The sequence below is a fragment of the Tigriopus californicus genome, chromosome 5 (genome assembly GCF_007210705.1).
Source record: "Tigriopus californicus strain San Diego chromosome 5, Tcal_SD_v2.1, whole genome shotgun sequence".
NCBI lineage: Eukaryota > Metazoa > Arthropoda > Copepoda > Harpacticoida > Harpacticidae > Tigriopus > Tigriopus californicus.
This window is the reverse complement of record NC_081444.1, coordinates 8,068,652-8,095,776: the sequence shown is the minus strand read 5'-3', so window position 1 is coordinate 8,095,776 and position 27,125 is coordinate 8,068,652. Positions and strand designations below refer to the sequence as shown.

The window sequence follows — 27,125 nt, the reverse complement described above, 5'->3', positions numbered from 1 at the left end:
AGAGGACAACCATTGCAACTAATAGCAATTTTTGTACAGGGATAATTGGACAATACTTCCCTTAAACAGGTCTTAGAAGAACCACGCACATTAAAAGGTTTTGAACCTTTCTTTTAAACTGTTTAATCTTCTCTGTTGCAAAATATTGATGCTTCGATGCATTAATTCGATTCCTCGAACGGGTCTTTGAGACGATCCAATAAAAAAAACCTCTTAGTTCTAGTACTGCAATGTAGCTTCGACCAAATTTCCCATTTCTTGGGGTCATACGCAGCATGATGAGGCAAGGGTTATAATTCGGTAAAGATCAGAGCAATGGATGTCAAAGTATGACTTGACACTCATACAAATGCATTCACTTTTACTTGTGAGGTTTCAACCGGTGGATATTCAATTTATAAGCAGAAAAGAGGTGTGTGTGACACGCGGACATTGGACGATGTTTTGGTGTGTAACCATTGCACTTACCGCTCTGGAGATTATATAGTACTGTATACCTTGACCTTCACGCTCGTTTTTCTCTCTGGTGTCTAAAATAAAGAAATGCAACATTTAATGACCATTGCGGTTCATCTTATCTTAACAACTCGTGTCAAATCCATTCCATAATAGAACCTTGAATCCTTTTTGCATCGCCTTGTTCGTTTTGATACGTTACTAACGTGGCCAGGGATCGCAAGACGCAATAGACACTTGCTAAAACTTATCCCTTCTGACTATCCTTATTGATATCTTTTTGAAATTTTGGGTTCATAGCGATTCTTGAAGGTTCGCAAATATACAATCGACCGTATTCTAAATTAATGTGCCTTAGCTTCAAAGTGAGTGCTGACCCTCTGGAAGAGATGCTCGATGTCCGTTTAGCCAGCCGTCATTCGATAGACTGTCATTTCAAGAGTGATGGAACACCACCACAGAGAATCAGTTGTTGGGAGTTAGCCCATAAAACCGAGCTCGGCCAGCCATTCGATGCAAATAGATAACCAATCATCTGAATTATTTTCGTTGTTTCTGAACTTGAGTGCGTGCCAATTTGAATTATACTGAATGAACGGCTCGATTTTGTCATTCTAGCAATCTACCCTAAAATACCAGGGAATGTACTTACATTTGTTTCAAAGGTGTTCATTCATCTGACAAGCTCCAAGCATCTTTATTGATCTTTACGGTACCAAAAATGAATTGATTCCATTTCTATTGTGGTTTTATTTCCAACCAAACTTTAGTTGTTGAAATAAATATTAAATCAGACAACAAAGATGCTGCCCCTAAACATAGACAATTTAAGAACATGCGTAAGATATAACCCAAGTTTAAGCCACTTCCTCCACAGTGTTTTCGACAGACTTCCTGCTGCTTGAATGGTTACTTATTTCTTGAGCTATGACAGAATCATGCCCCACACTCACAAAGAATCCGATTCCGTATCTTCCTTCACCTTTGCCAATATTACTACTCTTCCTCATCCCCGATATCCTTCCTCAGTCGTCGCCCAACATGACCTGTAGCACTTTCATGCAATAATTGTTGTTGCCACTCGTCGTGGGTGCATGCATGCTGGGCGCAATTGCGCCCTAAAGGATCGTTGGATTACTGTAGCATTTCAAAGCACGGTACAGTGTTGTGTTAATAACACTTCATGCGCACAACCCCGGTTCACGGATATGTGGCACAATTTAAAAATGATCAATTGGCTGTGGATTTCAACTGAGTAATGGCATTATAAGAAGGGAGAGGGAGGCATCAAAATGATGAACTATGATGGGATTGGTCTCAACTAATGTGGCATTTAAAGCATGCTCCCTCTCTTTATTCGAAGTTTTTTATGCATATTTAGTAGCAAAAGGCTAGACTTGCTAATTGATAATGTAACCTGACAGTTAATCTGTGCTTCAAATTGAGATCGAGGTTGAGTCAAAGATAATACAAGTAAGTCAGATGGGTCCAAGGCCAATCTTCAGATGAGATGTTGAAGGACAATACACGCTACACAGCAAATTAGGATTCAGATGCATTCATCAGGCTTAGAAATGAATGCATCTGCTACAAAAGCCCGAACAAAGTATAACACGAGCGCATATAACTAGTAATGATTAAATACAGTTACTTGTCGCGGATGCGAATTCAAGCTTTGACTTTGGTGTAGCTTTTCATAATTTCTTTCCTTTTGGGGAATACCCGGAATACCTCTACGTAAATTGGTGCTTCTTTTCTGCACCCATATTAATGAACAGGATGAACCATAAATGAGAGAGCTGCTTAGCTTCATTTTTTCTCTTGTATCGAATTATATACCGAATTCGTGATTGCACCCTCTTTGGTAGTTTCACTCATTCCAAATGAAATGATCACAGAAACAGGAATATTGATGATCTAGACGCAAAGTAATCCTCGTTTTAACCGAGAAAAGATACCACACAGGATGATGCGGCTATGGAGTCGTCTTTGATAAGTGTTAATTTTGCGTCTAATGAGGCTCGTGGCGGAAACCTGAGCTGAAATGTCAAGCGTGTTGCCAAAATAACACACCACCTCAAAAATTAGATGGGAAGACGGAGGTAAAAACGAGGGTTCCCCCTTGAGGCTCCATGTTAAAATATTGTAAGTAACATTCCTTCCGGACAATCAAAAATCATGAGTTCAATGTACCATTAGCGCCAACTGGATCCTTGAGGACATCCCAAATTATGTGAGCATTGTTTCGAATGCTCCAATTTGGGATGAGTAGTTCCTGGTTTGATGGTGGTAACTATCGTCAATCCTCGAATTATCTTCAAAATGTATCATTTTCTGAAGTTGAGACATTCATTATACTGTGCTGTTTGAGGTTACAAGAAAATACCTAGGTGTTTAAAAGAACAAGGGTGATTCTTGGTTTGAGTCGGTGCCTCATGTGGTGGATGCTCTTTGGAAGATCCTTGGCCTTTACCGGATTATACTTTATTGAGATGTGGTCGTGCCCAAACGTAGGTTTGATCTCTTCCCTGTTCAAGACGTACACCGCCAAAATGTGGAGTGCTAGATTATGATCCGCTACAGATCAAATGCATTGGAAGGTGGCAACAATATGCCCAACAACAACAACAATAACGACGACTGCAATAGCACACGTGACCTTTTCCAAAACCCAATTTAAGAAATTGGATTCATATCAAATCCAAGGGTGGTCCATACCATTGACTTGGCATAGAGTGAATGAATGGGCCTAGATTATAAACTTTAGCGCTATCTTCTCATTGTGGGTAACAATGGTTCCCGAACGCATTGTATGTCGCTCGTTTAGTCACAGACTACTTAAAATATTGTGAAGGAAATTCCCGCTACATCGCTTTGCTCTGGGTGATAGCAAATGTCAACCTCTCTTTATAACATGCACGGTTATATCATTAACTGTTTATGTTGCTGATCGCGAGGAGGCCGAAGATTCAAATTTATCTAGTCATTACTACATTATTTTGACTACCTCTCCTCAGTGCCTAAGCCTGATTTTGGACTCAAGTTTGTACAAATTAATTCAATTTGGTTAGATCTTTTAACCGTATCAAATACTAGTTTAGAATAAAATGAGCAAAATTTTCTCGTCTGCTGCAAATCCCTATCTCAAGATGTCTACTTATATACAACTACGTAGTTATCATGTACAGTAGTTTTTTTCTAACAATAGGTGATGGGAAAGAGACATATCTTCGCAAGATAAATAGCTTGTGCGTGCTTTCCTTGGTGGCAAATCGAAAGAGTAGAACATCCCTTCCGTGCCAGTCTCAGATTTCATTCGGAAGGGAATATTACAATGACAATTCACGTGAACGTGACCTTCATTTCAATGACTAAGTTTGTCTCACTTGAATACCAGGGCAATACCAGAACAAATTTGAGGTTTGCAAACTACGTGTGCTACACAAATGTAAATAAAACGATAGAAGTTTTGTTTTCATATACATACTATGTTTGTCATTGAAGGTGTCTTTAAAACTTGGCAGGTTCAGTAAACTTTGTACTGGTTTGTGGACAAGGTCAACCTGGACACTGAAAACGTGGACCAATTCAGTTATCATGACGATAGACAAGACCTATTATTGAATGAAAAATCGATCCACAAAATGTTTAATAAAAGAGGACTTATTTCGCATTCCTTTAATCTGGCCCCAAATCTCATCCTCGTGGCTTTTTGATTACCTCTTACTGAGATCTCGGGAACAAATCTAACTAATTTCTCGGGAGCATTCATTCCCACAACCATTTACTCCATGGTGACAACCCTCTTGATCTTGAACTTGGCCTAAAATGATTACCAACAACTGTTGCTTCGTTCTCATCATTCGAAGGTGTTTCAATTCTGTTTCGCATTCCAAATACTCCATATGTTGTTCCCCCAAGTCAGTGCCCGATGTGCCTGTTTGTCCCCCACGTTTCACAAAATTCATCATCAACGCCAACAACATCAACTAAAAGTACGACATCGTAGTCAAGCTCTATCCATTGTCTCCAATCTGGCCACAGAAACCAAGAGAGCGACAGACGACGTTTTCTCAATCAAGGTGAATTCAAATGGTGAACTGGTGACCCTGGAACCATCTAATCCTTGTTCTGCCAAGGAGTCATTTGCTGTTGTTTCGAGAACGACTACTGATGCTATTCGTGTCATATTTTCTTTTCTCAACATATGGTGCACTGTACGTACGTGTATGTGTGTATGTTTTTTTATAGCCAGCCATGGACACTGAGCTCTGACCAACGAAGGGACCTTCCATAGCAAGGGGTTGTGTGTGAACAAACTCTGCATGCATACATACACATGAACACGCCGTTCGTTCCAAAACTAGGAATCCATCTCAGGGTTGCATGCCATTCTCCATCCCCATGTTGCCTATTTTCCACAACGGCTATTAGCGCGTTCATTCGCCGTTTGCGTTCGGGGCCCTCGCCCAAGCTCAGAATCAAGCGCATGTTTCGACTTCCCGCATGCGCATGCTAGTGCGAAGAGTCGGAAGTTACGTTTTACAATCCCCCCAAGATAGATAACGAGATTGCCCCGGTTGTTAGAGTTTGGTTGCATGGTGGTTATTGAGACGCCCAGGTTCAAGCTCAGGATAAGCAGGCGAAAATGCGTAAAAGCTGCCACACGGGCAAGTTCTGGAGTGAGACAAGTTCATTTATAAACTCTTGGATTCGCTGTCGAATCAATCAGTTCAGTCTTGGAATCTCAAGTGAGCATAGTGAGACGTGCATCTTTGTCTTCAGTCATCTTACCACTGTTTGAGTTTGCTTTCATCCATTTGACTTCCAACATGTAAGAATTTTTTTATATTAACATCACCGTATCTAACCCATTGGACCAAATTTGAAAGCAAAAAAAGTGCTCTTGAATGGCAAATAAAAACAAAAGAAACATGAAAACATTTTACAAGTAATTTGCCTAAGAAAAGTTTCAACGGATAGTCTTTAACTTCCTCGACTTTTGGTTTGGGTATTTTGAGAATTTTTCACACCCCTACAAGAACCATGACTCCAAGTACAACAACAAAAAAATAATAATCGAAAATTGAATCTTTGAATCAATCAACAGACTTTTGCGCTTTTCTGGAATTCAATAGTAGAGAAAAGGGACATCACAAATATGTAGCCCCTACTAATGAATTTTGAAAATAATCAAATCCAATGACCGTGCGTTTCATTTTCTTTCTTCACAGGGCATCCAAAGTTCTACTCGTGGGTGAGTATTTCTCCTCATCGGTCATTGTTACGCATTCACGAAATTTATGACTCTTGGCTGAGGACTCAGGGCCAGATTAGCTCTCAATCTAGGAGGAGTGGTGGACACGCACAGTTTACTCATGTCCATGTGTGTAGCATAAAGATGAACGACGTCCTTTGCGGCTGATAAGTCGTCGACTAGAAATCCAGAACCTCGCCACTTGATCATGGCGTTTCCCTCCAGGACACAGATTGAATCGTCAGTTGTTTTTAAGGGCAAAGAGGAAATGAAATTGCATCTTTCCTTCAGTCTCTCTTCTTGAGGACAGACTTGAAGCACGACTGCCTCGGACGAACATCAACCGATGTCCAATTCACAGAATGATGCAAGAGTCATTTTTAAAGATGTTGTGAACCAAGGGCGCAATGGAGTTCATTATGCTCGATCAATTGTCACTCAAAAGGGGTCCTGTGAACTTGAAAATCTTTTACCTATAGAGTCAGTAATGAATCGTGCTCTTCAGGACGCCGTTTCCTTCAAAAACAATTTAGAGCTGAGTTGTTTTTTTTTTGTTCAGGGACGTCCATAACAATGTCAGGTAATTGTTTTGCTTTGCTAGTAAGAAGGCAGTCAGTCATTGAGTGATTTGATGTGTGAATTCGCTAGTAAATCATCATCTCCTGGGGATGCGGAAATCCGCCTGGTCATCATCATTATTTTCTCAAATAAGTGATTCTATCTGGCAGTTGTTACTGAGAGATAACTTCTGAGAGATGAGCAATTTCATTCGAAAAAGAAGGCAAAACAAGGTCCCTCCCCCGATTAATACCCTACTTCGGTAACATCTAGCCACATCATTAGGGGCCCTGACGCTTTCAAGGAACTTTTTCAATGACGCTTAGCTTAAAAAACGATTTGCCAGCGATGGTGAGCATTGAATAAATAATGATGGTCCGATCCATTGCAGGCGCTTGCGTTCTGTCTTGTTACGCCTTTTTGGCCCACAGTAAGGCCACACATCATCAAGTCAAGAGGGACTCCGAGAGCCTTTACGACAACATTTACAGTGCCATTGCGGAATTTTCAAGCAATCCCGAAGAAGAAGATCTCCCACCCCAAAAGCGCTCCAGCAACTTTGGCCAAGGATCCAATCAATTGCCTCGTGGGGGTAAGCAACGGAGAACCCCGCGATCATTCCTTGACAGACTACTGGCGACTTTCCAGAAACCAGGACCACCACCATCAGCTCAACGTCGACGGAATCGAAAGACATTGCACGGTCCCTTGATGGGCGGGCATCTGAAACCTAGACAGATCCCCCCCATGAGGGCTGTGTTTCGACCGAGCCCACGAATGGGGTTGGGCGAAGAGGCAGGGATTCAAACCACACGTCTCTCGCCACCCTTGTCTCAATCCATAAAAAATCCACGCAATCCATTTCTCCGACCTAACACTCCTCCTTCCCAATCAAGCGCTCTGTCTCAAAACCTTGATCTCATAACCACAATCAGACCTGTCTTGAATGCAGCTACTACGAAACCTTTCCTTCCCATGACATTCCTTCAAAACGAGGTCTCATACGACCCGATCACCACCTACCATCCTTCGCCAGCTATCTTACCTACAACACCGTCACCTTCGGCCTCTCAGGAGCCATTCTTGCCTTTCCTATCCACTTTTCAGGCGAAACCCGCCGTTGTGGCTTCAAGTGCCTCGTCCAGTTCATCCTCGGCGAGCGACCTCTTTGCCACTCTTCCTCCACTTCCTTCAAACGCTATCATCTATCGACCTGACGATGAAACGCCCCGGAACAAGGGCTCATTTCAAAAGGCCGCTGAACCGTTCCAATTGGAACTGGGACATTTCGCCAAGGGTAATCAAAAGGACCCAAGACCTATTGGTCAACATTTTCCAGAACTAGCAACAAATTTTTCCAGTAAACTTCAACTTTCTCCAGACGGACCCGAATCCTCGTCGCATTCAGCTACGAGATTTAAGAAGTTCGAGCCTCACCAATCTCCAAGGGAGAAAAAAGCTCCCAGTAAATCTAAAGATATCTTAACTCAAACAATTATTGTGCGTCCTCACTTCAATTCAGTCATAGTTCACCCACCTAAATTGCAATCAGTCACGGAAAGCAACAGTCGTCCGCACTCTTTTCCTACTTTTGAGGGCGAATTCTCGGGAGGAAACAGTGTCGTTCCGCCCCCGCTTCCTCCCCCTTCTTTGAAGAACCCACCTTTTAAACACAGTCTCTCATCGTTCAAGATGACAGAAGATGACTTTGAAGTGTTTGATTCCATGCAAAATCCCTTTTCCCGGCCTGAATCGTCTCCTCAGCATCTTTCCTTTTCGTCTTTGTTCCAAGAAAGTTCTCCTGTTTTATCCTCACACCGTCCCCAATTTATTTCCCACTCAGGTCGTCAAGCCACTCGACAAGTGGTTGTTGATGGATTTCCCAATGGATTACCCCAAGGCACACCCAAAGGAGTGGCCATCGCCTTAGCCAGTGCTCAAAACCGTAAGCAATATTTGATGGGTTTGCAAAGCTCAGTAGGAGGTTGATTGCAGCCCTTGTTCATTTAATTAGTTGCCCCCGGAGAGATGCCCCCAATTCCCGGAGAGGCTGGTGTTGATTACCCGGTCTTGACTGAAGTCCCCGAGACTGGATTTGACTGCAATGCTCAAACATTCCCTGGAATCTACGCCGACACTGGAGCTGATTGTCAGGTTAGTAAATCAAATCAGATCCGCAATACATGCTTGAATCATCGATTTGTGACATCCTTTCGATGTAACTTTTATATCTCTTCACAGGTGTTCTATATGTGTCAACCCAATGGTAACTTCAATGCCTTCCTTTGCCCCAATGGGACAGTTTTTAACCAGCAATATTTCATCTGTGATTGGTGGTACAACTTCGACTGTGGAGATGCGGAAAGCTTCTACGGACTCAACGAATTCATCTACCAAGATCAGCCTGCCGGTAAAAAATGTGACTCGTTATTCTGCTCTGAAGATTGATCCCTTGGTGATTGGTCGTCAAACCCACCTCTCTCAACCTTCCTCTCCTTGAAACCAAGTCCTGAAAACAATGAGTCCTCCTTTCCCCGAAATCCCTCCTCCTCCTCCTCCCTCTCACTCCCATGTACACATATCCCCGACTAACTCAGAACACGCGATGCCATATTTATCCCTGATTGTTTTAGGCTCCTCCATATGAATATAAACTTCTCCTCCACTCAATTAACTGATGATAATGCACGCAATCATCAGATCAATGACGAAGAACGAAGATTTCACTTGAACTCCGATTTAACTCCTTACGCTACGTTTGAGCGCTCGATCATCCGAGGCTTTTCTCAAATAAATCTATTTATGGACAGTTATGTATAGAACCAGTTTCCTTGACGCATGTGTGTGTACATATATCTATATCTCCGTGTATTCGATGGTGCCGTGACTTAAGCCACAATACATGAATGCATGAACGGGTTTCCATCGGATCAGGTTAGTAAAGCCGTTTCTTCGCTCGGGAACATTGATCAATCCTCCCCAAACTCACCTCCCCATTGAAATTGCAGGCAATAACGCACAGGGCTCCGGTGGAAACAATGGTTTCAGTGGTGGATCGCTCAGTGGCAATGTTAACAATAACGGAGGAGGTGGCGGCGGTTTCGGTGGCGGATCCATCAATGGCAACAACAATAACAACGGAGGTGGCTTCGGCAATAACGGAGGTGGAAACTTTGGCAACAACGGTGGAGGTGCCATTTCCACCTACGGATCAGCCACGATCTAATAAGGGTTCTTCTTCAACGGCCGGACCGGATTGAAGAGCGAAGGATCTTTCAAATAGTGGACCTCTTTCATCTCAGTAGCCAGTAATCCTGTGAATGCAATGCATTCATTATTCATACACTCTTGCGCAAAATATTGGACAGGCTCACGCCTCTCCACTAGATTGTTTTCTTGGCAATAAAGATCCTCAAAGAGTAAAAAATGAAGGTGACTTAATTGTCAATCCAAAGGTACTACATTGAAAGGAAGAAAACATAGGAAAATTGAAACATTTGTTCGAGTTCAGTTAATTTATATGGATGTAGACAAATTCTGGTACCTGTTTTTGCTCTCCTAACGCATTTCCTCATGACCTCGAAACTTGTTGCAAAACGCGAAGTCTTAATTAACCTTTTAACAAAGAGGCGTGCAAACATTTTTCGTGTGCGTTCTAACGTCTCCACAACCCAATTACGATTCAACCAAACTTACGCAGTTTCTGAGCTTTTTTGACTTCTCGTTCGACCTTATCCTGCATGTCTGCGCATAAGCCCGTGATATGTGCCTCATAGGTGCGGCCCGTATGCGGCGAGACGAATTGGGCTAACAGCTTTGGATTTTTGTAGCTGGGATAGATATCTAGCGTGTATCGTTTGGGGCAGAGAATGCATCGGATGGGTTCGTCCACGTAAGGATCCTGATCCTGCAAACTTAAACTGGGTCCATCCTGGACGGAGGCCGCTCGGACCCGGGCCTCCATCTCAGCCTCGTGGGCCTCAAAAAGGTCTACCGCTGGTTTGAGAGTCTGACCCATGGGCGAGGTGGGGACGGGTGGGACGGGCTTCCATGCAGCGGGTGCTTGGAGTCGGTGCTGTTTGGTCTGATCCACGGGACGAACTTGGCGAATCTTTCGTTGGCCAGAGCTGGATTTCTCCTTGAAGTTGAAAGCTCGCCGCTGTATCGCGGTGCACGAGGGAATCAAGGTCAGAGGGGTGGAAGTGGGGGTGGCCTGAGCGGCCCTCAGTGATCCCGACCATCCGCCCATGAACTTAGGACTGAGGATTCGTAGCATTCTACTAGAACTTGGGAGTGGCTCGGGCGGAATCGGCTTTAACTGTTAATCAAATCGGAAAAGGTCTGTGGGAAACTACAAGCTTGTTGGTTTAACACTTCTCAATAATTCTCATGCTCTCATTGAAAGATTTGTTTTACTTCCGAGAGTTTGTTTTCATTCTTTTGTTTATCAAAATCAGAGTGACTGACGGATTTGATGGGTCTAAGGGCAAACAAAGCAGACTCCACTTGAACTTCATTTTCGACGAGGAATCATGATCTAAAATCAGAACCCATATTTTCGTTCAAAACCGCGTGTTTAAATCATAATGAAGCTGATTTTCCCCATCCATTATTGAGGCACATTTTTCGACCAAGGCTGGATTCCATAATAGAGAGGTTTGAGTGAAAAGCAAAGAAATCATCGCGTGTCAGCCTTCCTGAAAGAATTTCATGTTGGGACCATATATAACTATACATGTTCTTCTATTTCACTATGGTTAGGGCATTCCGTGAGAGAGCGAGATCTGAATTTTACATTGATGCGACATTATTTCAAGTCTTCAAAATCTTACAGAAAAAAAGAAATTACAGTATGTGAAGAAAACTTCATTGCCAGATGTAAGTTAATTATCACAGCAATGCTTTACTATTTGGATCGTACTTTTTTCTATATAGAGCTGTCTAGATGTTTTCCCATGTTCATTGAAAAAATTCTAACTTTGTTCATACGATCACTTTATTTGCTAATGGTTTAAAGGTAGATGTGCCTGTCCTTCGATTTTGTTAACTAGTGTTACTATTAGGGCCCTGATTTGCAACGTCAGACAGCCCAAACAAAACGGGAAGACGGGGAAGACGGACGGTAGATTGCTGAATAAACTACTCCTGACATGCCATGAAAGTGATTTCTTTTCCGGACATTATGTGACCCTGGTCACTAAGTATACATGAGATTTTGATAGAATCAGCCATACATTGCTCAAACGCATTGTAGTTCTCATAAAAGAGGAATCCGCCCATTCAGCCCTTTATTTGGCAAAGGCTGACTGACAAAGCGCCCTCTGAAGTGCAGAACGTAAACTATATTTTGTGCAGCGTAAGAGGGCTGCATGAATACCGGTTTATGTGAACAACACATCAAGTTAGTTGTCATGCTTTTAAACTTCAACACTTCAACAAGACATAAATGTCAAGATATGTGGGATTTCTCGTTGTCATGGAACAAAAGTTCATACCTGTCAGCTAGGTTCTCCAAGAAAACTCTTAATAATCAAAATCTATCATTTGAATAACTTAATAAGCGAATCGCAATAACGGTCACAAGCGTCATTAGCAGCAATTAGCGTCTACAAGGTGATTTCAGGGCGTCTGCTCTCCCTTTTTTCTCCAGACTAGCCCCCCCCCCCCTGAGGACCCTTATGTCTGAATCAGAACAAAGATAAAAAAGAATTTAAAAAAAATCCTTTAATATGTCAAATGAATCAATGGCAGAGGCCTAATGCTTAAACAAGTGAAAGCATATGTTAGCTTAACCATCCTATAATCACACTGAACGGAATTGAGTACCAAAGTCGTTCGAAAAGATGCCAAATTTGTTTTTCAAGAAGCCACTTATCAAAAAAAAACCGATTCTTTGAACGGGTGGATGGCGATAGCTTCGGAAATTGATGACGCTAACTCGAAAGCCCTCAATCAAGTGAAGGTTCTACCTATCTTAGATTCTCATAGGACTTCCTGCGACCTGACGAAAAATCGTCCACTGGCAGTACACATACACACAGTACATGTATCCATCTGGAGTGCTCAACTTTGATTCTTGGTTAGAAATTGACACTGATCTTCGAGCTAGCCAACAGTACGTTCATCCATAGACAAGTCACAAGGAGACGTGCATGTATGTAGCTGGGTTCATTTCAGCCATCGGCAGATCTGCCATTGCCTAGAACTGGCTTCATATTCGGTTTCTGCCTAACCGCCTGGATTCTCTCCTGCCTGCATGCTTGTCTTTCCATCCGATGGTCGGGGAAATGTGGGTTGCTAAGGGGTTCTTTGTACTGGGCAACTTCGATCCGATGCTCGGTTCGTCCATGCATGCATGCACTTCTCGACTCGACTCCCCATTCACCAATGACGAGGAGCACGGAGAGGACGAGGCGAGCCACGACGATCACAACCCCCAGGACCACGACGACGAGGATGTGGCTGGCGTTCTTTCTTTCTCTCGTTCTTTTTTTCCGTCTTTGTCGTTGGCTTCAGTGCTGCTAAATGCCCTTGAACGGTATCCAACCCGTTTGGCGACTTGAGACACTTTCAATCGAGAGCTGAAAGCTGGGCAGCCCAAAACCAGCGCAATTATTAGCTCCTGCAAGGCCTTTCAAACGCCATATCTAGCACGTATAACTTTGAGGTCCTTCATTTTATTTTGTTTTTGATGGATGGCCAAATTCTTTAAATTAATAACTGAAAAATTCATTCTGGTAAACAGAACACCAATCAAGGAAAATGAAGTTGGTTTGAAACATTCCTTTTATTTCATGGCATTCTTGAAAATTTCTGCTTTTTGAGCTGAGTGGGTGTGCTTAATGAATGGATTCATGATGAGAAGAAAATAACGAAACAAACCCAAGTATTGTCATCGTTAGGTTTCGTATGCACCCGGCCCTCACATTGTTGTAATGTTCTCGACCTTGTGTGACAGTAATGCATTTCCCAGGATTGACGTCAGCATCCCTGTTCCTAAAACTCGGGTTTTCCATCCAATCTGACCCGTTGCCGTCCCGAATCTGGCCTATCGTGAGCGCCAAGGATTGGCCAACCTGAGCTGAAGTAGCTCACTTTTTCAACTACGCATCACCCGAGTCCAAGTTGTCCGCCTCGCTGCCAAGTGTATTATTCTCCCTAACGTTTTCCATCCAAAAAAACAATTCCCCTTTTCGACATCGATTCATTCGAACGTTAGCTCTATCTACGAACGCCGATTAATCCGAATCTAGTGGATTGCGCCTGATATCGTGATCCCTGGACCATCTTGAGCGGTCCGAAGACGACCCCCTCCGATTACCGCTAAATCATCCATCCATTCCTCGTTTCTTATTTCATTGCTCCTGGTCCACTTTGGGTCCACCCGCCGTGGTCGACCTCCATCTTCCCTCTGACTTGATCCCCTCCTTTCTTCGAAGCTCTCTTCCATCGTGGCCGTTTAGCCGCGGTTGAGGCGTGGCGTCTTGGTCGGAACCCCCACCGCAGTCAGTAGTGTTTCGTTCAGCCCGGAAGGCTCTTTCGTCGCGGCTGGGACTCCTCCTTGACACGGCCTAGCTCAGCTGACCGCGCCGTCGTTGCTGCGGTTGTTGCTATTGTCCGGTTGCGCTTGATCGAGCTTGATTCGAGTTGACATTCCCTTGAGCGTCATGGCGGCCAATAGCCACAAACACTTTCAAGATCTCAATGACGATTTGGGCACCATTCTGACGGCTCGGAAGATCGACCAAATCGTCGAAGCCGATGATGAATCCCTGGACGGTGATGCCCCCATGGCCAATGGCTCGGGTGAAGGAGCCACGGCTTCCATGGCTGCCGCTGCCGCTCAAGGCCGGCTCATGCGTAAACATCGTAAAGGTCAACGGGCGCACAGCATCAGTGAGGAGGGTAAATTCGGGTCCACCAAGGGTGCAGCCGGGACTGCACCTGGCGGGCCCCTCTCGCTTGTGCCCAATGCACCCGTCCGTTCGGCTAAAAACTCTAAGAAATCCCGGACCGGCTTCGGTCGAGGCTTGCCCAAAAAAGGTGAGTTATTTTTAGCGTTCGATTGACCAACCGGGTGGTACTTCATCGTGCTTAGGACCACTAACAAGTTACAGGGTGGTACCCGTCTAATGGATGAATTCTCTTCTGTCTCGTATAGGTGGAGCTGGTGGCAAAGGTACCTGGGGCAAGCTGGGCTGTGAGTTAGAACTCCCTTGGGTAGACCCTAACGATCCCAATTACGAGTCTGAGCAGGAAGCTGCTGCGGATAAGACCACCAAGATCGCCGCTCTAGCGCCGGAGATGAGCGAGGAAGATGTGCGAAAAGCTGTCGAGCCGTTGATCCTCGAGTATTTTGAGAACTCAGACACCATGGAGGTGTTATACACACTTCAGGAGATGCTCATGAACTTGGGATCGCACCGGTGGATGATTGTATCCATTCTCATTGAGCTAGCGATGGATCATAAGCCATCCCATCGCGAGTTGGCCAGTATTCTGATATCGGATCTCTACCAAAAAGTGATCTCTCAAAGAGATATTGGGAAAGGTAAGCATGACAAAAAAAATTCAACTCTCGAACAACCGTGATTAAACACGTATTCGTTCGATTCTCCGTAGCATTTGATTATTTGTTAAGTCAGCTTACCGACTTGATCCTGGATACCCCTGAAGCACCCCATGTGTTGGGTAACTTCATGGCTCGGGCTATAGCGGATGATTGTATTCCGCCCAAGTTTATCAAGTCTTACAAAGGCAACGTCGAGACGGATTACGCCAAGGCTTCGCTTCGGCGAGCCGATAACTTACTGTCAATGAAACATGGGCTCGTCCGCTTGGATAATGTGTGGGGTGTCGGCGGGGGCATCCGCCCAGTTAAATACCTCATCAAAAAGATCGTTATGCTGCTCAAGGAATACCTATGCTCCGGTGATATACAGGAGGCCACCTTGTGCTTAAAGGAACTTGAAGTGCCCCACTTCCATCACGAATTGGTTTACGAGGTGAGTTTGATTCAATTGTGGTTCATAAATGACAAGGATATTCTTAATGTGGCTGTGACTATGCTTCCAGGCCGTGGTTCTTGTGATTGAATCAATGCACGAGAAGACGGACGAAGCCATGTGTAAGCTTCTTCAATCGCTCTTCAGAAGCTTCATCATCACCATGGATCAAATGCGCAAGGCGGATGTACGGTACAGCACTGGATCAAATGCGATGCGTAAGTTAGCCAGATCAAGAGTGATTTTGACCAAGGTGTTTTCAACCGCCGCCGAAATGGCTCTATTTTCAGGGATTCGAAAGAGTGTATGATTTTATGCCGGAGATAGTCATTGATGTTCCTCCTGCGTACGAAGTCTTGGAACGTTTTGTGTTGCGATGCCGTGGTGCGGGCATTCTGACCGATGAGTTGGTCCGTAAGATGCCCTCGCGTGGTCGAAAGCGTTTTGTGTCTGAGGGTGACGGTGGGCGTGTCAAGGAGAACTGGTGGTAAATCATCTCGAGTCTGGCTGAATCACCCCTAGTCTCAAACCCAGGCCCTGTCTACAAATACTAAGACCCCCTGCTATGTCTCGTCCCCCATCACCCTCGCCCCGCCTCTTCTGCCGACTCCTCATCTCCTACTCCTACTTCTTCCCTTTTCTTCTTGTTCTAAGGGCCAGCCAATGACTTGGTGGGGTGGACAACTAACTCGATCTTGTTTGAATCCTCTAACCGTGGCGAAATGATGAACCGTGGCCGAGATCTATTTGTTCCCCCAATACTACCGGCTGAACTAGTATATCCCTTGTCGTCCTCATAATTATATGCCAATAAATTTAATTTCATTTTAACTCGTTCCGTCTCGTCACTTATTTAACGCCCTCTTGTGTTGGCTAGTTATTTAATGGGTGATGGGAGAGCAATCAGCCAACTCAACCCTGAATTTATTGTCCAGGACAGCCCTTTAAAGAGCTCGGCTAAAATACGCATCAGGAGATAGACGGACAAGAGCAAAACGGCCCTAACATGAGCCAGAGCTTGGAAGTCCCTGAAAGCTCTCGAGCTGCTGTGTCCTATCAGAGGCTAGATCGGCCGATGGAGACGACTCAAAACAGCCCAAGCCTCCGCGCTGATCCAGGCACCTGGCCCATGTGCCGCTCCACCTGTTGTTTCTTTTCCTTCACCCACAGCCACAGCTAATTCGTCGGCCCATCCATCCAGCTAAGTCCCCTCGCTCGATCCATCATGCCTGGCGGCGTCAATGACTTGCCCCGCGTAAACATATCCACCTTAGGCTGGCCAATCACACCTGGCCAGTCCCTGGGTGCGTGCGTGAGTCCGCAATGGCTCACTGGCGTCGACAGGTAAAATCGTTGACGCCAGTAATATGACAACGCCGGCGCCCCCTCCTCCCATCCATCAACTGGCCCAACAACTCCGGCTTGGGCTGGATGGCCGAACTTGAAAAACATCAAGCCTCAGGAAACAAGCGTCGCCCTCGCCGTCGTCGCTGGTCTCTCTTGCTCAGTGGTGTTCTCTGGCCTTCTGTCTGTCCGTCCGTGGAGCAAGCAGTGGGCCATGGGCAGGGATATGTTGGTGGGTGGGTAGGAGCGTGGTTGGTTGCTGTTGATCGGTTGTGCCCCTTGTCGCCGGCGGTGGGACAACTCGACCGACTGAGTTTTGTGTTGTGGCCAATATCACGAACAACTACTGACGACAGAGTGAGTGAGTGAGTGAGAAACGAGAATCCCCGAGGTTGGATCCAACCAAATCAGTCCCAATTGCAGACCTCGAATCCATCCCCCGAACACGGGACTACCGGTTCTGTCCACCTGTGATGAACCCCCCGCGGGACCATCAGTGAGGGTTAGGAGGCTATCTTAAGGGGGACGGTTTTGACTGGGCCCCACCCAGTCCAGGTTTTGCCCGCTATGTCCGAGTGATAGCACTCAACCAAATTGAGGTGCATAAAGTGTGTTAGTTAGTTAGTGAGTCAGTGAGTCAGTGAACTGCCGTGAGGTGCGGCTGAATACTCCGGGTCCATGATGATGGGTCCGGCTTCGCCCGTGTCATCGAACGGGGGGCGCATGATGATGAGCGGACCCAGTCAAAACTCGCAATATCCGCCGGGGCCCCATCCACCGTCCCATCATCCGCCATTCCCTCCCCAACCTCATCCCTCGTCTCAGATGGGGCGGGGCTCGTCGCAACCGCCTCTGCCCTTGGGCGGGGGTGGAATGCAGTTGTCGGCCATGGCCGAGCAGGCTCGTAAAATGCACGACTACGAGACACTTTGTCAGATCATAACGCAATGGAATGCCAACCGATTGGATTTGTTCGCCTTGACTTTGCCCAACGAGGTAAGATATTGGCCCAAGATAAGGGTTCGGATAAGTTTCAATCATCGCGACCATTGGTCGACCATTGAATGCGTTTATTTTACTCAAGAGATCATCTCATCCGATGCTGTGTGTAAGAGCTATCGAGGTGATCATAATATCTATCAATGGTCGATTGGTTATGGAGTTCGGCTCTATCGGCGATCTGTGACGACCACCATGATTTTGCCTGCTACCGCAATAATACGACCACGACGATTGCCTGTCACCCATCCAAGTGTGCATGTGGCGGTGGTAGCCATGGTTGTAATCGTGCGTAAAGTTAGCGGGCTCTTGACAATTTCTCGAATGCCGACACATCTTCTTTCTGCGTCTTCTTTGGCTTCATTGAGATCATTCAAGCAGATTGTGTTACTCCTGTTTTCTCGCCTACCTCGGTCGTCTTCCGCGCATTGGGTGAAATCTGACAACCGGATGGACGAGTATTGCCGCATACTTTTTATTACGTACATACTGAACAAGCCTATATGTCGTCTGTGGGGAAGTGCATGTATATGACTTCCTTTCTGCACTCAATTGGACTCAAAACAGAAAAAAACCTGAACCTAATAAGACGTCACCATTACTTTCCCATTGATTTCTGTTCAACTCGACTGATCATTCATCCAGATCGGAAATGACTTTCACGTTTCACCGGGAATTTCGATCGATGTCCGTTAGATGGAGAAATTATGGATTTCAATTTCATTGCGTTATATGTTGGAGGTCAAGGCTCCTGCAGATTTAAACCTTTTAACCGCAAATCCTCCACCTCAAACATGGAATGTGTAGAATGAATCAGAACTGAAGTTCTTGTTAATCCGAAATCACGGTCGTTATCACTTTGTCGGGGGAAATTTTTGGGGTGAAGCAGACTCCAGGGTATATGCGTGAGTATCTCTGGATAAGAAGATAACTGTGTTTAGCCTGTCAATATTTGAGGTAACATACAGCCATTGAATACACTTTCCTGAGTTTCCATGTCCCGGTTTGGTATTTTTTGCGGGAAAAATACTTTGGAATCTTGTGGACATTGTTGCATTTCGCATACTCACAGTTGAGCAATATAGCGGTCCGAGTAATATTCACATCCATGAAATGTTCTCACTCGGCACAATTGCTCAAAAGTATCCCCGTTGTAAATGTGTGTAGTAAACATTTGCTCTTTGCAATTCCCTCCTCTTGAGATTTGCGCAGGAATTCTTGACTGAGAATCAAGAGAATGCATGACTACCTTAGTCATCCTTTTTTCCCTTTTCCCCTCGATATATCATGCAGATGAGTAGACGGGAGTGCAGGAAAGGCTATGAGTGAGAGATAGAGAAGGCGAGAACATCTCGCACATTCACGAGATTTGAAACTCGCGGAACATGCTTAGAATGTAACGCAACAAACACTAGTCTCTCTGGATGAATGCACCCTTGTTCTTACCCCTCTATGGAACTTCATTCCTTTTCTGGTCCCTCATCCTTCGCTTGGTGCTTGTTACCAGCCCACAGCAAATGCTCCCCTATTAATATGTCGTCCATACGATCATCTAACCATCTTTGTCACGTTTAGTCCAATATTTTTCAGTACGACTGTTGTGTTCCCATCCTGTGATCGATCTATTGAAGGCTTGTAGAATATAATACTTTATTGGTAGCCAGTTTCATTCAGTATGGCAGAAGAATGAAGACATCAAATGAGGTTGATTGTTGCCGTTCCTCGCTGCGGTTCGGGTCAGATTTGTTCTCAAGGCCTTGGATTGGGCTTTGGGAAGAATAAACCAATAAGAAATGCTTAATGAACATGAGCCCGATGGGATTACCCCTAGTACTTGGCTACGGTACTTGTTTGTTTGCATTACCTAGCCTCCTCGTCTCTTGGAGTAATGCAGAGGAACACCAAAACAAAGAGCTGAGAGTGTTGAAGTGAGTAATGCGAACGTTTTGTACATCTTTATACTACTCCATCGAGATGTTGATGCTGCGTGAGAAACACAGGCGCTATTTTAATCGCCACTACCGACACCTGATTGATTGAAGCAGATTACTGCGACTAGCGCCGTTGTCTGTCTCCCTCCATTTGTAAATGCATTACCAAGCGAACGTATACAGTGCATACTGGACACTTCAAAGGTCTCTTTGCTTTCTTTCAGGAATTGGAGTTCAATGGCGTGATGCGGTTCTACTACCAAGTAAGTTCATGCATGCATAATACCAACACACAGATCAATGTATCAAGAGTTTGAACATATATTCGAAGTACTGCTGTTTTTGATCCTACAAGGTCTACATGAATGGCAAAAACATCTTCGATTAAGAGCGACATCGTGATTGAAGATCAAATCCTCGCAATGACATATTTCTCTTTCCAGTCTCAGGACAAAGATGACACGGGTCAAAAGGTGGCCACTAAATGCATTCGCGTCTCTTCCACTGCCACGACTAAGGCCATCATCGAGACCCTGATTGAGAAATTTCGCCCCGACATGAAAATGTTGGAAGTGCCAGAATATGCCCTTTATGAAATCCACGAATCTGGTGAGCGACGACTCAATCCCGAAGAAAAGCCTCTATTGGTGCAATTGAACTGGCATAAGGATGACAGAGAAGGACGATTCCTGCTGAGACGAATCGACGAGGCCAGCAGAATGCCAGAACCAAGCAATGAAGATTCGAGTTTCAAGCGAAAGCTTTCCAAGCGCGAAAAGAAGCAGTTAAAAAAGCAAGAAAAACTGAATAAACTCAAAGACAAGGAGAATCGCGATGGGCTCACTGGTCCTGGCCAAGATGGAGGTGTGGCGGAGAAACTCTACACGGGTAAGTTCGGCCTCTGATTGTTTTCAAACTTTCTTTTTTTCTCGTGTCCATCGTTTTCGTCGTCGCCTTTTGAACTGAAGTTGAGGCCACTTGGTACATCGAGCTTGCGGCAGAAGGGGAGCAGAGACTTCTGAGATAGATTGCAGTGTCCCTGAGATCAAATGTCGGCACAATTGACATTGCCAATCAACATGGGCCAGTAGTATCTTTTGTCGCCATTGTTGATAGCGTTGCAAATGTTGGGGCTGAATCTCCAGGAATTGGATATGTTGGGCTAATGCTCGAGGGGGCTGGCTGAGGGCGTCGATGAACGAGAATTTGGGTAAGGTGTGAAAATGATCGACCCCGCTGAAGGTGATCGGGATCAGTGTGGTTAACTCCAAAACTTGCCACAATAATTCACTCTGATAATGTTGGCAGAGGTGTTTCTCAAAGACCAAGATGAACAAGTACTGATTCAGCCGCTCCAAGTAGACGAGACACTCCTCACGTGTCGAGCTTGGACATGGACGGCCGCATTTCCCGTAAACGTCGACTGTTACGTATTGACTTAGCTCTTGAATGTATCCCTCCCTATTACTGGGAGTGTGGCACGTGTCTAAAATGGTCGCAATACTGGCTCTGCGTTTAAGATTTTGGCTTTCGTTGTCAATTGCTGACAAATGGTCTCGATTATTACCATTATTGGTGCTCCCTTCATTTGTAGGACTCAATGTTCCTTTCTGTTGAGCTTTTACCCCTTGGGACGAGATGGAGAGGGGTGTCGAGGTGGATTGTAGTAAAATTGAGCTGTTCCCTTTTGTGGGGTCGTTGGTGTTTGCCAGACGGATCACCTCATTTAGATTTATTGTAGCAATGGGATTGTACGAGATGGTGAAATTATACGGTCCTTCGAGAAAACTTTTACTATGTTCCTCATTATTGGCACTATCCAGAGGGTGATCATAAAACGGTTCAAGGACGAGGAGTCCCCTCAGAGGCGTCGAGGATGATCCGGGGCGTAAAAGTTTGCCCCTTTGATCGGTATTGGTAGCCGTGCTTGGCTTTGTCGTCCAGAAAGTGCTCGACCTCTGTCGCTGTTCACTCGTGTTCGTGCCTGATTGATCGAACCCCCAGGACAAGTTTGACGAAGTGGAGAGGGAGGAGGCCGACAATGAAGACGACAGCCTTTGATCCAAAAATAAGATCACGCTGGCACTACTCTGGAGTGAAACTCCCGTCGAAAAGTGACAAAGTTTCAAGTAGGGGCAGAATCCAAGATGCTCGAGAGTTCGCGTTCTCTCGATAATTTGGCTAATCTGATGGATCACCTGAGCATCCGTACTTCCCCCCCTTGATGTGATGACAATGATGTGACTTGAATTCACGTTATATTCACTGGAGGTGGGACTCTGGTCCGTTGAGGTACTAGGCCACACACACATTCCCACTATTGAGATGAGGGCGAGGGAGCAAAGCAATGCAGCATTGACGAAACAACACGATACGTAATACGACCGAGACGCGTTCGAAGTGCTTACACCATTGTCACTCATTGTGATAAAAGCATGGTCTAGACAGGCAACGAAAATCGTGTCAGATTATCAATTCTAACACGTATTTATCAAGCTGACACTGAAAACACCACATCGAATGCTGCCTGATGAACTTATTATTCTACAAACTAGTTGTTTCCTGTGCCCGAGTGTTCACTCTTGGTCCGTCACTAACTCGAGAGTTCTTGCTCTCTCATTTTCATGCGGAACTGGGACTCGACTCTCGGTTGAGTTTGCTGGAGTCTGCGATCTGGAATGAGCGAGTGAGAAGACCGGCCGACCGACAGAGAGAGAGAGAGAGAGAGAGAGAGAGTGTTTGAGGGAGAAAGAGAAAAGGGAGAGGAGGAAGTCTTCAGGATATGCTCGTAAATACGAAAACGGGGAGAGGAGTCGAGCAGAATCCTGGCGGGTTGAACGGCTATTCGACGTTGTTGATTGACCAAGGAAATGGGTATGCTTGTTTCAAGTTCACTCCAACGAACTTGTTGAGGAGATGGGTCCCCTGTGGGGGGGGCAGCTGCGGAAATTCGCAATTCAAATGGGTTCTATGCGCCAAGAATGAAACTCGGCTCAACCAGCTTGACTGTCCTTCAGTCAAGTAGGCGGAAAACAAGGAAGCATACTATAGTAAGCTGGGAGGAAGGAAGGTAGACTTGTAAATGTGGTCGATAAGGGAAGACCCATTGACAGGCAATTATGCTTTACTTCGCCGAAGATCCTCGAAATGAAATGATTTCTTCTTTTTTTTCGCTCTAGAATTGCCGGATACTAGCTTCACACGATCTATTTCAAATCCAGAGGCTGTCATGAGACGACGGAGGCAACAGAAATTGGAGCGGAAACTTCAACAATTTCGGAGCAAAGATGGTGGGCCAGACACCGGTGGAACTCTCAAAATCTATGGCGAGGCCATTTGCAAAGACGTACCTTATAAGACACTTCTCATATCCATTCGAGATAATGCAGCATATGTCACCGAAGAAATGCTCGAGAAATATGGACGCGATAGGCGAGAGGCAATTCGGTATTGCTTGGTCCAATGCACAACTATGGACCAAGAAGGTGTTGAACCAAAAACGCAAGACTACTACTTGGAAGATGACGAATGTCCTCTGGAAATCCTCATGAACCATCCTCCTGCCAGAGGTATGGGTCACTCTTCTTTGTAATTGGAAGCTTTGGTGAACAATTCGGTTTGTTCTTTTTCAGGCACTGTTACTTTCCATGTTAGACCCAAGCCCTCGGACTTCTTTCCCCGGAAACGCAAGAAAAAGCCAATGTATCAAGGGGGAGCTGTCTCTGATAGTGTCTTACCTCGTAACGATGATCTCGCAATGAATAGCGTTCCGTTCCTGGTTGAAACCAATCCTGATGGGTCCGAGAATTTGCGAGGAGGGGCCCCTTTTAAATTCCCTATTCCAACTAATGTCACTAAAGTGGGATCCGACCCAGCGATTCAAAATGCCCAGAGTTTGCTTCTTCCACCTGGACCATTCATTTTCCCTCAACATTGCGTTCTCGCTCACACTGAAGGCATTGTAACTGTGACTCCAAGCCACCGCGATGCTGAAACATATGTTGGGAATCAGAGAATTATTGAGACCACCATTTTACAGGTAAGAGTGTTTTGACAGACCTAGAAAATCAAAGATTTTGTTTTCATGTTTCAACTTAATGGTTTTGAACCACTTTGCAGCACGGAAATTTGATCTGCTTTGGACGATCAAAAACTTTCCGATTCCTGGATGCAGCAATCTTAAAACGAGAGCAGTGGCGACTACAAACTAGTAGTGTCACTCTTCCTGATCCTAGACATTCCAATTACGTTCACTTTGGACCAGCCTCTTCAACTATGGGCGGGGAAGGCTCACTTCGTGGAAAGGATAATATCTTACCCGCTGTTTTGGAGTTCCGTGAAGAATCCGAAGAAAACTTCTTCAACGCCATCACAATGGGTTTGGAAACGAATGGTGTGCAATTTAAGCTAGCTCCCACTTACACCTTCTACATGGCCACACGCTTCCGGGCATCCACGCATTATCGCCCAGAATTGATTCCCGAGGAACGAGCCGTCAGACTCACCGACATGCTGAATCGAGTCACGGAAAAAATTTATAATAACGTTCAATTACACCAAAGTGAGGCTTCCAACTTGGCTTTCTGGATGGCCAATGCTTCGGAGTTGTTACACTTCTTAAAGTGTGACCGTCACATTACTTCTTTCTCGTTGCAAGCCCAAGATATCTTGGCCGAAACTGTGCACTTGGCCTTTAAGCAATTGGTCCTCTGTTTGCAGAAGGGGCTGAAGTCCGCCATGCCCCATATGTTACATGACTCTGATGAAGATGACAAAAGCGATAAGAGCATTCCCGACATCATGATGGTGTTGTCATCGGCCATGAATCTATTGAGAAAGTGTCGGGTTAACGCGGCCTTGACCATTCAATTATTCTCCCAATTGTTTCATTATGTGAACATGTGGACCTTCAACCAAATCGTGATGTCTGGATATCCGAGGGGAGGCGAGCGTCCAATCAATTATTGCAACCATCGATGGGGATTGCGACTCAAGAAGCGGCTCTCCAAGATCGAAACCTGGGCTGAGCGACAGGGGTTGGAATTGGCCGCGGATTGTCATTTGGCTCGAGTGGTTCAAGCTGCTCACTTGCTTCTTGCACGGAAAAATAGTGCCGAGGACATTGCTTCAGTGAGCTCGATTTGTTTCAAGTTAAACTCCCTTCAACTGAAAACTCTCCTGCACAAGTATGAACCCGAACCGAACGAAACGCCCATCTCGAATGAAATGATTGACACGATTGTGCGGGTGGCTGAAAATACGGTGGATGAGATGACCAACTCTGAAGGGAGAGAAGTCAGATTAGAAGAAGATTTCGTGCTCCAACTTCCGTTTTTGTTGCCTGAAGACGGTTACAGTTGTGATATTGTACGTGGAATACCAGGTGGTTTGGTGGAATTCATCGGACCGTTACAGCAAATGGGATTGTGTATCATGACGCCTCAACCCACTTCTAGCGGGTTTTGGACCATCTATATGGAACGCCTAGATGCCACGCCAATGATGGCCTCCCCTGTGCCTAGTGAGATGAGTCAAAACACCACTACCACCACGGGGGATCAACCTTTTCACCACGGCAACCCTCCTCCTCAGCATTACAACGTAGGCCCTCCCAAAATGGACTCGCCTAACAAGCCCTCCCCTCCATCGCATAATCAGGGCAACGAGCCGGAAATTCAGACCATTCAGCTCGCCAAATCCACCAATGGCATGGGTTTGAGCATTGTGGCCGCCAAAGGAGTCGGCAAAGACAGATTGGGCATCTACATCAAGGCTGTGGTTGAGGGGGGAGCAGCCTTCCACGATGGACGACTCGAGGCTGGAGATCAGCTTATCAATGTGGATGGGCAAAGTCTCGTCGGGATCACACAAGAAAAGGCCGCAGAGATAATGATGCGGACCGGCCCGGTAGTAACCTTGGTTGTCGCCAAGCAGGGAGCAATCTTCCATGGCTTGGCCACCCTTTTGTCACAGCCTTCTCCGCTCATGTCCAGAAATGGCAGTGGTCATTTAAATCGATATGCAGGCTACACTCGTTCTGTTGGTCCCCCGCCAATGGATTCTTCGACCTTAGCCATGTCACAATCCAAATCAGTTCCATCCCTGTATGCCGCAGACAATCAACACACGTACCAGAATCAAAATCCTGCTTTCCGTCCCACGGATTCTCTGCGAAAGCCTCAGCCCCATAAGGCTGGGTATGGAAGAGCCTCATCTGTCCAACATCTAGGGCCCACACCGGCCAATGGAAATGCCTTGAGTGATCCTAGATCGGGGAAGAATTTTCAGAATGGAATCATGAATCAAGAAGACCAAGGTTTCTATCAAAATGTAGGGCCAAATGGTCAACCTATTTTTAATGCCACAAACACTTCCGTCCGAGCTCCCATGGGAGGAACGATGCCTCCTGGAGGCTTGAGGTATCATTCCCAATCATCCTTGAACAAGATGCCCGCTCCAAACTCGCCTAGAGAAACTGGAGATGTGTATCATGCATCTCCACGGGTGATTGGAACTCCAGGGGACCCAGGCCAAGTTCATCAATTCCAAAAGCAGCAAATTGGTCCAGAAAAACCCCAACGGCAATATGCATACAATGAAGACCCTTCTCCCCCTCATCAACAGCAACAGCAACAACATCGTCATCAGCGCCAACAGCAACAACAGCAGCAGCATAAGCGCTCGAGCTCTGAGCTGATTCGCGAAGAGGATACTAATGGTAGTCAGAAGGAGCAACAACCTCCTCCTCTTCCTGAACAGCATCAACAGCAAAGACGTGAATCGCAACCCAATCGGGTGCGATTTCAAGAGCCTGAGGAAAACCCAAACCCTTCGATGAAGGTAATTATTAATAGCCCAAGACTACACAATCTAGGCTCTTCAGTATTGATTCAAGAAAGATACTATGCATGGAAATGGCTTCCAAACTCCAACATAATCTCTTCTTAGCACGATGCATGCATGATCTTTACCACTTCACTCAAAGGATTATTTCCATTCGTCTTTTCAATCTTAAGCTCGGCCTCATCCCTTAATAGGAAAATTGGGTTGGGTTTGTTTCTTAGAACTATCTCTCACCTTCTCTGCACAATTTCTCTACTCACACAGGAATTTATAAGTGGCGAGCAGAAATCCGACATGACTGACTACCTCGAGCACTTACACATATCATCCATAGAAAAGGAATTTCGCAAGCGTATGGCAGAGTACGATGATGGAAATGAGTCTGCCGAGTCAGTAAGTGTACTCTCCTGGTTTTGATTTAATACTAAAAATCGTGGCTATTGATTAAAAAAATACCTTACATACCATATTTGCTTTCGCAGGATAATGACGATCGACTCCTGCCTCAATTTCGTCCCAGCCGGGATAAGAAGCTGCAAGATAATCTGGAGAGGAAGCGACAAGAATTAAATCAAACACGAGAAGCCGAGGAGAGGCTTTTGTTGGAAGCTGAGAAACGCCGTCAGTTAGGCAGTTCAGGGAGTGGCGAGACACCTCCACCGCTGCCGAGTGTCCCTCCCCCAGATGACTCAGCTGGACCTCCTCCAACAGTTCCTATTCATGCGCCAGGAA

At 45.5% G+C, this 27,125-nt stretch overlaps 5 protein-coding genes across 8 annotated transcripts in view; 3 read left to right on the top strand and 2 right to left on the bottom strand.

Moving 5' to 3' along the window:
- The first annotated feature begins 4,817 nt into the window (after positions 1-4,817).
- LOC131881291 (ubiquitin-binding protein Rv1468c-like) lies at positions 4,818-9,702 on the top strand. 4 transcript variants are annotated; one of them, XM_059228123.1, is made up of 7 exons: positions 4,818-5,290; positions 5,691-5,713; positions 6,663-6,863; positions 8,115-8,216; positions 8,286-8,425; positions 8,513-8,681; positions 9,280-9,702. In XM_059228123.1, coding segments are annotated over exons 1-7 (855 nt in total). In that variant the 5' UTR covers positions 4,818-5,288; the 3' UTR covers positions 9,498-9,702. The 4 variants fall into 4 exon arrangements, with proteins under 4 accessions (XP_059084106.1, XP_059084104.1, XP_059084102.1 ...); XM_059228121.1 differs by lacking the exon at positions 4,818-5,290 and having other exon boundaries at positions 5,530-5,713; XM_059228119.1 differs by lacking the exons at positions 4,818-5,290; positions 5,691-5,713; positions 6,663-6,863 and having other exon boundaries at positions 6,876-8,216.
- On the bottom strand, positions 9,113-10,731 carry LOC131881300 (uncharacterized). Its single transcript, XM_059228133.1, has 2 exons — positions 9,968-10,731; positions 9,113-9,585 (listed from the first exon to the last, which is right to left on the bottom strand). Exons 1-2 carry the CDS (start codon positions 10,545-10,547, stop codon positions 9,494-9,496), a joined length of 672 nt encoding a protein of 223 aa, XP_059084116.1. The 5' UTR covers positions 10,548-10,731; the 3' UTR covers positions 9,113-9,493.
- A 2,585-nt stretch (positions 10,732-13,316) lies between these two features.
- On the top strand, positions 13,317-16,107 carry LOC131881303 (programmed cell death protein 4-like). Its single transcript, XM_059228137.1, has 5 exons — positions 13,317-14,314; positions 14,433-14,822; positions 14,894-15,276; positions 15,347-15,457; positions 15,567-16,107. The coding sequence occupies exons 1-5, from the start codon at positions 13,939-13,941 to the stop codon at positions 15,765-15,767; spliced, it is 1,461 nt and encodes a 486-aa protein (XP_059084120.1). The 5' UTR covers positions 13,317-13,938; the 3' UTR covers positions 15,768-16,107.
- Positions 16,108-16,940: 833 nt separating this feature from the next.
- LOC131880764 (uncharacterized) overlaps positions 16,941-27,125 on the top strand; it is a gene marked incomplete in the record, with an annotated part of 22,385 nt that continues 12,200 nt past the window's right edge. The window contains 8 exon segments of the mRNA XM_059227462.1: positions 16,941-17,616; positions 19,775-19,813; positions 19,994-20,438; positions 22,730-23,119; positions 23,183-23,589; positions 23,670-26,390; positions 26,658-26,786; positions 26,876-27,018. Coding sequence (XP_059083445.1) covers positions 17,299-17,616; positions 19,775-19,813; positions 19,994-20,438; positions 22,730-23,119; positions 23,183-23,589; positions 23,670-26,390; positions 26,658-26,786; positions 26,876-27,018 — 4,592 coding nt within the window.
- On the bottom strand, positions 19,856-22,134 carry LOC131881293 (uncharacterized). Its single transcript, XM_059228125.1, has one exon. The coding sequence runs from the start codon at positions 21,971-21,973 to the stop codon at positions 20,462-20,464; it is 1,512 nt and encodes a 503-aa protein (XP_059084108.1). The 5' UTR covers positions 21,974-22,134; the 3' UTR covers positions 19,856-20,461.